The sequence below is a fragment of the Myxine glutinosa genome, chromosome 1, assembly GCF_964187855.1.
Source record: "Myxine glutinosa chromosome 1, kmMyxGlut1.1, whole genome shotgun sequence".
NCBI lineage: Eukaryota > Metazoa > Chordata > Myxini > Myxiniformes > Myxinidae > Myxine > Myxine glutinosa.
In genome coordinates, this window is record NC_136261.1 from 6,927,601 (window position 1) to 6,942,656 (window position 15,056).

At 45.7% G+C, this 15,056-nt stretch overlaps 1 protein-coding gene across 3 annotated transcripts in view; it reads left to right on the forward strand.

Annotated features, from left to right (window-relative positions):
* The window catches only part of POLD1 (DNA polymerase delta 1, catalytic subunit), a 50,551-nt gene that overhangs the window by 4,125 nt on the left and 31,370 nt on the right, over positions 1-15,056 (forward strand). For all 3 annotated transcript variants that reach the window (XM_068106861.2, XM_068106876.2, XM_068106868.2), the window contains exons 4-7: positions 6,877-7,017; positions 13,581-13,706; positions 13,824-13,992; positions 14,101-14,200. In XM_068106861.2, coding sequence (XP_067962962.1) covers positions 6,877-7,017; positions 13,581-13,706; positions 13,824-13,992; positions 14,101-14,200 — 536 coding nt within the window. The remainder of the gene's footprint in view (positions 1-6,876; positions 7,018-13,580; positions 13,707-13,823; positions 13,993-14,100; positions 14,201-15,056) is intronic.

Here is a 15,056-nt window from a genome sequence, read left to right on the forward strand (position 1 = left end):
ATTGCTAGAGCTCCCCAAATCCTGGTTTGCCACCAGCAAGTGTGTACAGATTGCTAGAGCTCCCCAAATCCTGGTTTGCCACCAGCAAGTGTGTACAGATTGCTCGAGGTCCCTAAATCTTGGTTTGCCACCAGCAAGTGTGTACAGATTGCTAGAGGTCCCCAAATCCTGGTTTGCCACCAGCAAGTGTGTACAGATTGCTAGAGCTCCCCAAATCTTGGTTTGCCACCAGCAAGTGTGTACAGATTGCTAGAGGTCCCCAAATCCTGGTTTGCCACCAGCAAGTAAGTACAGATTGCTAGAGGTCCCCAAATCCTGGTTTGCCACCAGCAAGTGTGTACAGATTGCTAGAGGTCCCCAAATCCTGGTTTGCCACCAGCAAGTGTGTACAGATTGCTAGAGGTCCCCAAATCCTGGTTTGCCACCAGCAAGTGTGTACAGATTGCTAGAGGTCCCCAAATCTTGGTTTGCCACCAGCAAGTGTGTACAGATTGCTAGAGGTCCCCAAATCCTGGTTTGCCACCAGCAAGTGTGTACAGATTGCTAGAGGTCCCCAAATCCTGGTTTGCCACCAGCAAGTGTGTACAGATTGCTAGAGCTCCCCAAATCCTGGTTTGCCACCAGCAAGTGTGTACAGATTGCTAGAGCTCCCCAAAGCCTGGTTTGCCACCAGCAAGTGTGTACAGATTGCTCGAGGTCCCTAAATCTTGGTTTGCCACCAGCAAGTGTGTACAGATTGCTAGAGCTCCCCAAATCTTGGTTTGCCACCAGCAAGTGTGTACAGATTGCTAGAGGTCCCCAAATCCTGGTTTGCCACTAGCAAGTGTGTACAGATTGCTAGAGGTCCCCAAATCTTGGTTTGCCACCAGCAAGTGTGTACAGATTGCAAGATGTCCCAAATCTTTGTTTGCCAGCAGCAAGTGTGTACAGATTGCTAGAGGTACCCAAAACCCTGGTTTTCCACCAGCAAGTGTGTACAGATTGCTAGAGGTCCCCAAATCTTGGTTTGCCACCAGCAAGTGTGTACAGATTGCTAGAGGTCCCCAAATCCTGGTTTGCCACCAGCAAGTGTGTACAGATTGCTAGAGGTCCCCAAATCTTGGTTTGCCACCAGCAAGTGTGTACAGATTGCTAGAGGTCCCCAAATCCTGGTTTGCCACCAGCAAGTGTGTACAGATTGCTAGAGGTCCCCAAATCTTGGTTTGCCACCAGCAAGTGTGTACAGATTGCTAGAGGTCCCCAAATCTTGGTTTGCCACCAGCAAGTGTGTACAGATTGCTAGAGCTCCCCAAATCCTGGTTTGCCACCAGCAAGTGTGTACAGATTGCTAGAGCTCCCCAAATCTTGGTTTGCCACCAGCAAGTGTGTACAGATTGCTAGAGGTCCCCAAATCCTGGTTTGCCACTAGCAAGTGTGTACAGATTGCTAGAGGTCCCCAAATCTTGGTTTGCCACCAGCAAGTGTGTACAGATTGCAAGATGTCCCAAATCTTTGTTTGCCAGCAGCAAGTGTGTACAGATTGCTAGAGGTACCCAAAACCCTGGTTTTCCACCAGCAAGTGTGTACAGATTGCTAGAGGTCCCCAAATCTTGGTTTGCCACCAGCAAGTGTGTACAGATTGCTAGAGGTCCCCAAATCCTGGTTTGCCACCAGCAAGTGTGTACAGATTGCTAGAGGTCCCCAAATCTTGGTTTGCCACCAGCAAGTGTGTACAAATTGCTAGAGGTCCCCAAATCTTGGTTTGCCACCAGCAAGTGTGTACAGATTGCTAGAGGTCCCCAAATCCTGGTTTGCCACCAGCAAGTGTGTACAGATTGCTAGAGGTCCCCAAATCTTGGTTTGCCACCAGCAAGTGTGTACAGATTGCTAGAGGTACCCAAAACCCTGGTTTTCCACCAGCAAGTGTGTACAGATTGCTAGAGCTCCCCAAAGCCTGGTTTGCCACCAGCAAGTGTGTACAGATTGCTAGAGGTCCCCAAATCTTGGTTTGCCACCAGCAAGTGTGTACAGATTGCTAGAGGTCCCCAAATCCTGGTTTGCCACTAGCAAGTGTGTACAGATTGCTAGAGGTCCCCAAATCTTGGTTTGCCACCAGCAAGTGTGTACAGATTGCAAGATGTCCCAAATCTTTGTTTGCCACCAGCAAGTGTGTACAGATTGCAAGATGTCCCAAATCTTGGTTTGCCACCAGCAAGTGTGTACAGATTGCTAGAGGTCCCCAAATCCTGGTTTGCCACCAGCAAGTGTGTACAGATTGCTAGAGCTCCCCAAAGCCTGGTTTGCCACCAGCAAGTGTGTACAGATTGCTAGAGGTCCCCAAATCTTGGTTTGCCACCAGCAAGTGTGTACAGATTGCTAGAGGTCCCCAAATCCTGGTTTGCCACTAGCAAGTGTGTACAGATTGCTAGAGGTCCCCAAATCTTGGTTTGCCACCAGCAAGTGTGTACAGATTGCAAGATGTCCCAAATCTTTGTTTGCCAGCAGCAAGTGTGTACAGATTGCTAGAGGTACCCAAAACCCTGGTTTTCCACCAGCAAGTGTGTACAGATTGCTAGAGGTCCCCAAATCTTGGTTTGCCACCAGCAAGTGTGTACAGATTGCTAGAGGTCCCCAAATCCTGGTTTGCCACCAGCAAGTGTGTACAGATTGCTAGAGGTCCCCAAATCTTGGTTTGCCACCAGCAAGTGTGTACAAATTGCTAGAGGTCCCCAAATCTTGGTTTGCCACCAGCAAGTGTGTACAGATTGCTAGAGGTCCCCAAATCCTGGTTTGCCACCAGCAAGTGTGTACAGATTGCTAGAGGTCCCCAAATCTTGGTTTGCCACCAGCAAGTGTGTACAGATTGCTAGAGGTCCCCAAATCTTGGTTTGCCACCAGCAAGTGTGTACAGATTGCTAGAGGTCCCCAAATCTTGGTTTGCCACCAGCAAGTGTGTACAGATTGCTAGAGGTCCCCAAATCTTGGTTTGCCACCAGCAAGTGTGTACAGATTGCTAGAGGTCCCCAAATCCTGGTTTGCCACTAGCAAGTGTGTACAGATTGCAAGAGGTCCCCAAATCTTGGTTTGCCACCAGCAAGTGTGTACAGATTGCAAGATGTCCCAAATCTTTGTTTGCCAGCAGCAAGTGTGTACAGATTGCTAGAGGTACCCAAAACCCTGGTTTTCCACCAGCAAGTGTGTACAGATTGCTAGAGGTCCCCAAATCTTGGTTTGCCACCAGCAAGTGTGTACAGATTGCTAGAGGTCCCCAAATCGTGGTTTGCCAGCAGCAAGCGTGTACAGGTTGCAATACGCCCCAAATCATGGTTTCCCACCAACAAGCTTATAGGTTGCAAGATGTCCCCAAATCTTGGTTTGCCACCAGCAAGCTTACAGATTGCAAGATGTCCCAAATCTTGGTTTGCCACCAGCAAGTGTGTACAGATTGCTAGAGGTCCCCAAATTTTGGTTTGCCTCCAGCAACCTTACAGATTGCAAGATGTTCCCAAATCTTGGTTTGCCACCAGCAAGCGTGTACAGTTTGCAAGATGTCCCAAATCTTGGTTTGCCTCCAGCAAGCTTACAGATTGCAAGATGTCCCCAAAGCTTAGTTTGCCTCCAGCAAGCTCACAGATTGCAAGATGTCCCCAAATCTGGGTTTGCCACCAGCAAGCGTGTACAGATTGCAAGATGTCCCAAATCTTGGTTTGCCTCCAGCAAGCTTACAGATTGCAAGATGTCCCCAAATCTTAGTTTGCCTCCAGCAAGCTTACAGATTGCAAGATGTCCCCAAATCTGGGTTTGCCACCAGCAAGCTTACAGATTGCAAGATGTCCCAACCTTGGTTTGCCACCAGCAAGCGTGTACAGATTGCAAGATGTCCCAAATCTTGGTTTGCCTCCAGCAAGCTTACAGATTGCAAGATGTCCCCAAATCTTGGTTTGCCACCAGCAAGCTTACAAATTGCAAGATGTCCTCAAATTTTGGTTTGCCACCAGCGAGCGTGTACATGTTGCAAGATGTCGCCAAATCTTGGTTTGCCACCAGCAAGCTTACAGATTGCAAGTTGTCCCAAAATCTTGGTTTGCCACCAGCAAGCGTGTACAGATTGCAAGATGTCCCCAAAGCTTGGTTTGGCACCAGCAAGCTTACAGATTGCAAGATGTCCCCAAATCTTGGTTTGCCACCAGCGAGCATGTACTCGGGCAAGATGGGCAAGATGTCCCAAATTTTGGTTTGGCACCAGCAAGCATGTACAGGTTGCAAGATGTCCCCAAATCTTGGTTTGCCACCAGCAAGCTTACAGATTGCAAGATGTCCTCAAATTTTGGTTTGCCACCAGCAAGCGTGTATATGTTGCAAGATGTCCCCAAATCTTGGTTTGCCACCAGCAAGCTTACAGATTGCAAGTTGTCCCAAAATCTTGGTTTGCCACCAGCAACCTTACAGATTGCAAGATGTCTTCAAATCTTGGTTTGCCATCAGCAAGCGTGTACAGATTGCAAGATGTCCCAAAGCTTTGTTTGCCACCAGCAAGTGTGTACAGATTGCAAGTTGTCCCAAAATCTTGGTTTGCCACCAGCAAGCGTGTACAGATAGATTGCAAGATGTCCCATATCTTGGTTTGCCACCAGCAAGCTTACAGATTGCAAGATGTCCTCAAATTTTGGTTTGCCACCAGCAAGCGTGTACATGTTGCAAGATGTCCCCAAATTTTGGTTTGCCACCAGCAAGCGTGTACATGTTGCAAGATGTCCCCAAAGCTTGGTTTGCCAGCCGCAAGCGTGTACAGTTTGCAAGATGTCCCCAAATATTGTCCGTCTTGTGCGTAATATTGCCATCATCCAGCTTATTGACTGCATCATACCATACTTCCTGAGGTATCATTATTCCATATAATCCGCACTGTTCTTGTAGTAGATCCACTTGAGTAGACTGCTAGGGTCAGAGGTGATAGGACATCCTCAAAAGTAGACAACTCTCTTGTCACAAAACTGACAAGCCTTGCATGTTTCAGCAGGTCGTCGTCATCATTCCATGGAAGCTGCTTAACCTAACCCTACCAACATATTTTATGTCCTAATCTTAGCAACTGGTGTCTTTTTGGACCCCAACTCTGAAGCAATACATTTCATTTGATCTGCTAAATTTTCACATCAATGAGGAAACATATTTGATTGGATGTTTTAGTGATAAAGTAAACAAACATAAGCAGAAAAATTAGATGACTTGCTCAATACAAATACCATGTGACGTAATCATATCTGCAAAAAATTAACGAAAACACCTGGGGTCTTTTTGGACCTCAGAGAGGACTTGCTTGTAACTCTGTGCAGCAAGGTGGGATCTTAAAACATCATATATATTTATTACTGGCACATGTAGGTGAACAAACTAATAAAACATGAAACAAGTACAGATACATTCAAATTACACCGCCCCATGCCAAATAAATAAATATTCTCCAGCGAAGTTTTGCAGGGGCGCCTTGGGCCACCATGCAGCTCATGGAGACTGTATTGGGAAGGAGAGGTGTACAATAATTGATTGATGAATTGCATAATTAAAATCAATAAATAGTAATCATAAAATAATTTCTTAATCAATTGGCTAATAGCATACCTCAGTGTTTCATCAGAAGCTGTAACTTTTTGAAAATTAAATTAATTAATCAAAAATTAAAGAATTAATTGATTAATCAACAAATAATAAATCGATTAATTGATTAATCAATAAATCAAAATATCCTTTATAGCCACATCACTTTGTCACTGTCGTGTCCAAATATCAGCTTCCGAGCTCAAAAGGTGCCTGAGATATTGGCCAGATGAGAAAGAAAATAAATAAGTGATTAATAATGAAAATAAATAAATAATAATCATAAAATAATTAAATTATTAATCAATTGGCTACGAGAATACCTAACCCACCACCGTTTCATCCGAATCTGTAATAATTTTTTTAAATTCAATCAAGTCATTAATTGAATAATTAAATAATTAATTGATTGATTAATCAATAAATCAAAATATCCTTTACAGCCAAATCACTTGGTCATTGTCGTGTCCAAATATCAGCTTTCTAGCTGAATAGGTGCCTGAGATATTGCCCAGATGAGAAAGGAAATAAATCAATACTTAATTAATCGATAATAATTAAGTGAATGATCAATTAATTCATTAATCAAAAAACAAAAAATATGTTTTTGCCAAAGCACTTACTCACTATTGTGCCGAAATTTCAGCTTCCCTAGCTTTGGTGCCCAGCAATCCCCTTTGGTGCCCAGCAATGACGTCATGTAGCGTCTGGAGATGGCATAGGAAAGGAGCGGTGTACAATATATTGTTAGACTAATATAGAAATAACACATCAAAATGTAGGCCTGGGGTCCAAAAAAAGACCCCTGTTGATGGGATTTGGGTTAATTGTTTCTGTAGCAGCAGTGGTGTAGAACTTTCGCACACCTTTGAAGAAGGTGTTCCGTTGCTGCTGAGATATGCCCCCCTCTTCTTCAAGGTTGGTGAGTTTTTCTCTTGTAGCTTGACCTATGAATATGTTGTCATCAGGTCGTTGACTGTCGTCTGGTGTGAAGTCCACATTTGTCACAACTGGCAACCCATTTCTTATTGTCTCAATAGTGACAAAATTTCCATATCGCTTCCTCATGAATGACACCATTTCTGGGTACACAGCGAAGACACATGGGTCCTTTCTTTAAAAAAAAAAAAATTACATTTAAAATGTGAGATCTCAGTTGCTGGGCATGAGAGCATGACCTGAGTTGAAAATGCACGTGTCTCATGTCAAATGCGTCAGAGTTGACAGTTAAGTCACTATCGGGAGGTTCGATTGTGTACATTATTCCATGTTTTGTGCGTCTATCTATTTTGTGCCCAGGGAAACACGTGTACAACATGCCGGGTGCCACCAAGGGTCCTGTTCCTGTGTTGAGGATGTTTGGAATCACAGATGCTGGGAACAGCGTTTGCTGCCACGTGCACGGATTCGCTCCATACTTCTTCGTACCCTCAGGATTAGGCAGGTGTACCAGAGCATGGCATGGGGGATGGATGGGTTTGATTTTTTTTGTTTTCAACATGTCTGATTCTCAACACGATAACAATAACGAAAGGAAGATTGGAGGTCTCGTCTCTTCAAAGCTGTCCATGCGCGCTCGCTTTCGAAGTTAAGTAACTTTTCACAATTGTGTTTTTGTCGAAACTGTATCTTTCTCTCGTTGTATGTACCTATTGGGGTGTCTTTAATAGTATTCTTGGTGTTGGTTTTTCATACCTGTGTACAGAATCGTCGGTCTTTCGTATCGCGTATTCTGAGGCCTAAGTGTAGTACTAGGCTACCGTGTCCGACCTTGGCTTGAGGCTTTGTTTTTGTCTCAGCGGTTCTCCGATCGCGCTGCAATTACTTTCTGGTCTCTGGTTTTCCGGATCTTTTCACCCCATACTTCCTTGTTTTAAAATCTCCTCAAAAAAACAAAAAAAAACAAAAAATATTTCCTTCTGTTCTTATTCGTTTATTCGTTCTTATTTGTTCGTTCGTTCTTCGGCCACGTTGTTTGTGATCACGTGATCACGTTGTTAAAAAATGTCTAATCTGTCCCCTGAAGACCTGTATTCTGTCATATTCTATAACACCTTTTTCTTCTTCTTCTATAAAAGGATGCTTTCGACTTGCTCACCAAATCTATTCATTCCAAAAAAAAATTCCATCTCTTATAGTGCATCTTTCATTCATTCCCTAAACTCTCCAGCACTCCATCCTCCCTCCAGCGTCCTCAAACGTATTTTTGACTCGAATGTCTCAAGAAACTCATTTTGCAATAAATGTTCGTTTCCCATTAATCGTACACTTTTCGAAATCCAATCTCACCCCTCCCCTCCAAATCTTCCCCATCACCCCTCCCCTCCAAATCTTCCCCATCACCCCTTCCCTCCAAAACTTCCCCATCACCCCTTCACTCCAAATCTTCCCCATCACCCCTCCCCTCCAAATCTTCCCCATCACCCATCTCTTTCAAATTTTCCCCCTTGCCCCTCCCCTCCAAATCTTCCCCATCACCCATCCCTTTCAAATCTTCCCCGTTGCCCCTCCCCTCCAAATCTTCCCAATCACCCATTCCTTTCAAATCTCCCCCCACACCCCTCCCCTCCGAGACTCTCCCTCGCTCCTCCCCTCCTAGACTCCCCTCTCACCCCTCCTCCTCAAAGCGTCCTCCCCGCTTCTTCCCCCTTCCAACTTTCACCTTCATCTCCCTCAACCTTCTGCCTCGCTCTTCCCCCTCGTCAAATAACACCTCACTGCGCCTCTCCCAATCACCATCAAACCTTTTGTCTGCCCCATTCTTCCCTTTCTCCAAGCTATTCTGTAATCTCTGACACACCTTCAACAGCTCTCCCTACCTCTTCCTCCTCTTCCACATCTTACCCTACCGCTCCCCCCCCCCCCCCCCCTGTTCTGTATCCGATGCTCCCCCTTCCTCTTCCTTAACGGTATGGACCTCAAACATCCGGGGCCTTCGCTCAAACTTGTCTGATCTCTCAATACAGGTTGCTTCTGACAAACCAGACGTGATCTGCTTAACATAAACTTTCCTCCTTCATGATGTCTCTGATTCCTTGGTATCTCTCCCAGGTTACTCCCTCCTCCGGTATGATAGACCTGAGCCTCGTCCTGGAGGTGGGGTTGCTATCTTTATAAAAAACTCTCTTCCTCACTCGCCCTGCACTGCCCTCTCTCCACCTCACCCCCAGGAATACCTTTGGCTACGGCTTCCCCTTCGCTCCCACCTTTTGTTCATATGTGTGTTGTACCGTCCACCAAACAGTAATGACTCCATCTACATCTTGCTGTCTGAGAATATGGACCAACTTCTATCTACCCATCCCAACTCTCTCTTCCTCATATGTGGTGACTTCAACTGTCACCATGCCAGTTGGCTGGGTGTGGGTACCTCTCTCACCAGCCATGGCTCTTCAGCAAAGGACTTCTGTGACTCACTGGGACTGACACAATCTGTCAATTTCCCGACCCGGATTTCAGTCAACGGAGCATCTTCTCTTCTGGACTTGGTAATGACTAACTTCCCTGAAAATGTCTGCTGCTCTTCTTCTGCTCCAATCGGCTCTTCTGATCATGTGCTTGTTGAAGTGGACATCTCTCTGACCATTCTCAGAGAGCCTCCTCAGCGTCGACGAGTCTGGCATTTCACTCAGGCCAACTGGCACGGTCTTCAAGCAGCCATCAATCATCTGGACTGGTCTCCCATCTCTACCGCCTCTGACATCAACTCATCTTGGGAATTCTTCCAAAGTAAATTGCTCTCTCTCATGCACAGATTTATCCCATCTCGTCTTCAGTTGTCATACCCTTCCTCCCGTCCATGGTACACGGAATCTTGTGGTGAGGCTATTGCCCAGAAACAACTTGCTTTCGTCTCCTGGAAAGCAAATCCAACGGAAGGAAATCTCATTTCCTTTCACAAAGCCCGAAACAAGTGTGTGTCCACCCTCAGGAGAGCCAGGAAACAATATCTCTCCGTTCTCAGGACCGAACTCTCTTATCTGTCTCCCTCTTCCAAATCCTGGTGGCGTCTGGTCAAATCTGTTTCTGGTGTTTGTTCCCCCTCCATCCCCTCCCTCACCTCAAATGGCCACACGGCTGACTCCGCACGTGAAAAAGCTGAATGCCTCAACTCTGTGTTTGCCTCTAAATCTTGTGTCCCAAACCCATCCCTCTCTGTACCCACCGTACCCAGTCGTACCCAGCTGCTCCTGGACTCTGTGTCCTTTCCTCCTGACAAGGTGGAAAAGTTTCTGTCAACCCTCGACTCTGATTCTGCAACTGGACCTGACGGCATCAGCCCACGGGTCCTAAAATCCTGTTCTTCCGCTCTTTCACTCCCTCTCTCTGTTCTCTTCACCCTCTCTTTTGCTCAAGGTCATCTTCCATCTGCTTGGAAATCTGCCAACATCACCGCTTTGCACAAAAAGGTGCAAAAACTGATCCCAGCAACTATAGACCAATCAGCCTTCTCCCAATTATCAGCAAAGTCATGGAATCCATCATTGCTTCAGATATGAAATCTTTCCTCTTCTCCAATGGCTTGATCTCTGATCATCAATTTGGTTTCAGACCTGGACACTCTACTCTGGACATGCTGCTTCTGCTTTCTCAACAATGGATGGAGGTCCTCAATGCCAAACAGGAAATTAGAACAGTCTCCCTTGACATATCACGTGCCTTCGATACGGTCTGGCACCCCGCTCTGCTCACCAAACTCTCCTCCTTTGGTATCCATGGAAATCTCCACGCATGGCTGGCGGACTTCCTCTCTAGTCGTAGTCAACGTGTGGCCCTGAATGGGTTTCTCTCATCTCCTCTTCCTGTTCAGGCTGGAGTTCCACAAGGCAGTGTTCTGGGCCCTGTGCTTTTTCTGGTCTTCATCAATGATCTCTCTAACCCTGGTGTTGGGCTAGCGGCTAGGGTGCCGGCTTAGGATCCTAGGATCCTGGGTTCGAATCCCGGTCGATCGCTGAATTAACGCCAGGGGGGTTGACTCACTCAGCCTGTCATCCTTCCGAGGTCGGCTAATTGAGTACCAGTTCACTGGTAATTCCCTGTTTGTCGTTAAAGGCGGCAAAAAGGGTTGGCGTCAGGAAGGGCATCCGGCCGTAAAACATCACTTCAAAAAGGGGACCAAAAAACAACAACAACCACGGTTCCCGAAAAAGGCCAACCCCCGCTTTGCGGGGAAAAATGGCCTCTAAAGGTGTTTTTTAAAATTTTTTATATCAATGATCTCTCTGACTCTCTTGAAAATCCTCTGTATCTCTTTGCTGATGACTCTACTCTCTGTCGCTCCATTCTTCATCCCTCAGATCGGCAGTCTGCAGCCTCCTCACTCTCTGCAGACCTGGACAAAATCACAGACTGGGCAAACAAGTGGAACATGTCTTTCAATCCTGACAAATCTCACACTCTTACGATGTCTCTCCGAAAAGACCGACTGGACAACCCTCCCATCCACTTTCTGAATAATCCTCTCCAAGAAGTTCTGTCACTCAAGCTTTCATGATCTTTCCTGGGAAAACCACATTTCAAATCTGGCCTCCAAAGCCAGTCGCCGACTAGGCATCCTCCGTCGTGCGAAGTTCTTCCTTGGCACACCTGAGCTCCTCACCACATACAAGGCTTTCATCCGCACCAAATGGAATACTGCTCTCCCCTCTGGGATGGTGCTCCTGCCTCACACCTAGCTCGTCTTCACGCTGTTGAAACCAAAGCATTCAGAATCATTGGAATCTCCCGCAATGAAGCTAACTCCAAGGGCCTCTCACTCACTCACCGCAGGCAGGTTGGTGGTCTTTCCGTCTTCTACCGACTCCTCTCTGGCCTTGCCCCCCCAGCTCTCTCTGGGCTCTGTCCCGCAAATATTCCTACAGGTCGCACAAGATCTGCCTGCAACCCTCTTATGGTCAAACTGCCAAAATCAAGACTCTCTGCTCACCTTCACTCCTTCATTCCTCTTTTCTCCCGCCTCTGGAACAAACTCCCTCACTCTCTTCAATCCCACTCCACCCTCCAGGTCTTTAAAACAGCTGTTCACCACCATCTCTTATCTTCCCCCATCCAAAACCTTGATCTTTTCTACCCCTGCTAATTTCACCCCAATTCCACTTTTTTGAAATACCAACTTCTGTCCTGGAAGTCCTTGGTGTCCTTGTGTTTTATACTTCTCCCTTCTCCTTCATGATCCCCCCTTCCCACGCCTCCTCCCCACAAGCCCTCTCCCTTCCACACATCTCCCTGCTCTCAAATGTTGTGTTTGTGTGCTTCCCCTTCTCTCCCCATCTTGTCTTCCGCTCCCTCTTTTTATATATTTTGTTTGTCTGGTTGATTTGTTTGTGTAGTAAATGTTAGCTCTTTCACGAGCCTCGATTCAGTATACAAAAAAACAAAAAAAAATAAAAAATATTGGTAGGATGTGCCGATCGTTTAATATTGCTCTTAAGCGCCATTCATTGATGGCATCACATGTGAACGAGATGCGTGACCTTCCATAGCATCAAAATGACATTGGAGGGGAAGACATTGATGCTTGTTGTTGTTGTTGTTGTTGTTGTAGCCGGCGAAGCCGGTGTTGTGAATGAACGCGTTCGTATTATGTTGAAAAACCAGATTTTATTGGATCCTTTGAGAATTCCAAGCTTTGACGCACCAAATCACTCAATGGAGGCCGCCATCTTGCGGATGCGGAAATATGTATTAAAAAATTGAGAAAAAGTTCAATAGGAGTTTGTTTCACCGTCTTTTTTTGATTCACAATCTTATGCACCTCTAATTTGTAATTAAAATACTTTAAGACCAACCTCGTTCCCCAGGCCCACACGGGCCCTGGTTATCTTCAACGAAAATCGTCACCAAACACCGGAACCAATGAGATTCGAGCATTTGAAAAAATATTTCAAAAACCAAATCGCTCCATGGAGGCCGCCATCTTGCGGATGCGGAAGTATGCATAAAAAATTGCGAAAAAGTTCAATAGGAGTTTGTTTCACCCGTCTTTTTTTGATTCACAATCTTATGCACCTCTAATTTGTAATTAAAATACTTTAAGACCAACCTCGTTCCCCGGGCCCACACGGGCCCTGGTTATCTTCAACGAAAATCGTCACCAAACACCGGAACCAATGAGATTCGGGTATTTGAAAAAATATTTCAAAAAAGCTTTTTACCGCGTTTCGGACGCTGAAAACGGCGTCAAATATTCTAAAATTGACGAAGAATTATTTTTTAGAAATCTCGCGGCCGTAGGGGATAGTTTTTCACGGCCGGAAATATCCGAAATTGAGACGGAATTCACCAAATTAATGAAGAAGGAAATTTTATAAAATTTAATCTCATCCAAAATGCAAATGGTGTCATTTTGAACTAGGTACGGTACCTACTACACCTACCTACTCCCAACTACCTAACCTACTGATGCCAGAGTGATGGGTAAAATAGTGGCAAGGGGCTTTGGCTTCGCCGGCTCATTGCGGCTTTGCAGTCAGGTACTATAGTAGTTGTTATTGTCGTTTAGCCCTGGGCAGTTGTCTTGGGCTGGACTAGCAGAAGTCCATGATGAAAATAGCCAGACATAAAAAAGGAGGCCTTTTATTCTTGTGCTGGTTGAAAGAACTCAAAAGGGGGAGGTTATATATTTCGTAACGGAAAATAAAAAAGAATTCGGCAGCAACTGAGGCCGATACACTGCCTGGGTCTATACACTGAGGTCTGTTGCTTATACACTGCCTGGGTTCAATTTTTTGTCAGATTGATACAATTTTCTTGTGGGTTTGGATTAATTTGAAGCAATTTTTACTCGATAATTTTTTTTTCTCTCCGAGGAGCGTTTCCGTGTTTCAGACTGGGAGTGACAGGCAGACAGCATTTGCCTATTTATTGATATAAATTGACAAATCAATAAATGACGAGTGTTGTTGAAAACTGCACCACAATTGTTGTAATATTTTTGTTCGTTGCGATGCGAAGCACCTCCTGCTGGTTGCCAAACACAATGGTGAGAATGGTGTTTTGTGCAGGCTTTAAGGCGGAGCACGTGTCGGAGTTCAAGAGTGCCCTGAATCATGCGGTGATGAACGACCTGCGTTCGAATCGTGAGAATTTGGTCCAAGCAGTACTTGCTGTAGACATGTGCAAGAAGGAGAGTGAGTTACTGGCCTGTTGGCCTACCACAGAAATCACAGTGAAATTGTGGTGGTTTGGAAGGGTGTACAAAGTGTGGTGGATTCTGGAATGAAAATGATCTTTTGGCATCTTTGTAGGTATCTATGGTTACCATCAGAACCACAAGCATGATTTTTTACGGATCACTATGGCCTTACCTCGTTTGCTGGCACCTGCAAAACGCCTCCTTGAAGAAGGTCTCAAAGTAGGTCCACTTCCCCTTCATTCCTACCAGGCGTATGAGTCCAACGTTGAGTTTGAGATCAGGTGGGTGGGTGAAGAATGATAAGTTGAGTAACCCTTTATCAGTCCATCACACCGTCATTATTGTTGTGAACATGGTCCACATGAAAGGAGCGATTTGCACTGTTTTAGGTTCATGGTGGATCGGGACGTGGTTGGCTGCAATTGGATCGAGCTTCCGGCCGGCAAATACCAGCTCCGCCAGGAGAACGACATGGATAAAACTGCTAAGGTCAGGACCCCTTATTCCCTGAGGAACCCACAACGCATCAGAAGGGAAGGTTATCGCTGGTCACATGGTGTCGTTTTGAACCATTATTGTCACCTTTTGGTCTCTGCTCATTAACACACCGCTTCTGAGATTCCGTATGCCTGAAACCATGTCCACCACGACTCAAACACGCATCTTGGTGGTAGCCAGTATTACAAATCATCTTAATTTAGTGAAGGATAGTGCCTGCCTCGTTTAGTAATCATAATAATTACGCAATTTGCTCTCTGTCTGTCTGTCTGTCTGATTTTTTTTGGATTTTTTTTGGACCAACAACAACACAACATGCATTTTAAGGCCATTTTCCCTGCTAGAGCGGGGGTTAACCTTGCGGTCCCCATGACAATCTTCTCCATTTTGCCCTATTTTCTGCATCTCCCCTTGTTAACCCCTTTGCCCGCATTTCTTCTTCCACCATCTTTAGCCAAGTCTTTCTCGGTCTTCCCCGTCCTCTACTTCCTTCTACATTCATTTCCATCACTCTTCTCAACCAGTCACTTTCATCCTTCCTCAACACATGACCAAACCATCTCAACCTGTTCCTCTTCACAGCATCAATCACAGGCTCTATTCCCATCATCTTTCGCAAAACCATCAAATTTCGCAATTTTTTTGGACCGCGATACATTAAATCGTTACTTACCCAATCACAACAAGTCTTGATAGGGAGACTAAGGGTCACACAATGAATGTTGTAGCGATTTATCGCCCCCCCCCTCTCCCCCACCCCAAGGGGGTTTTCCCCACCAAGGGGGTTGCATGTTGAGGTGTATATCCGTGTTAGCTAATCGTGGCGTTTTGCCAAGGCCACTTCTAA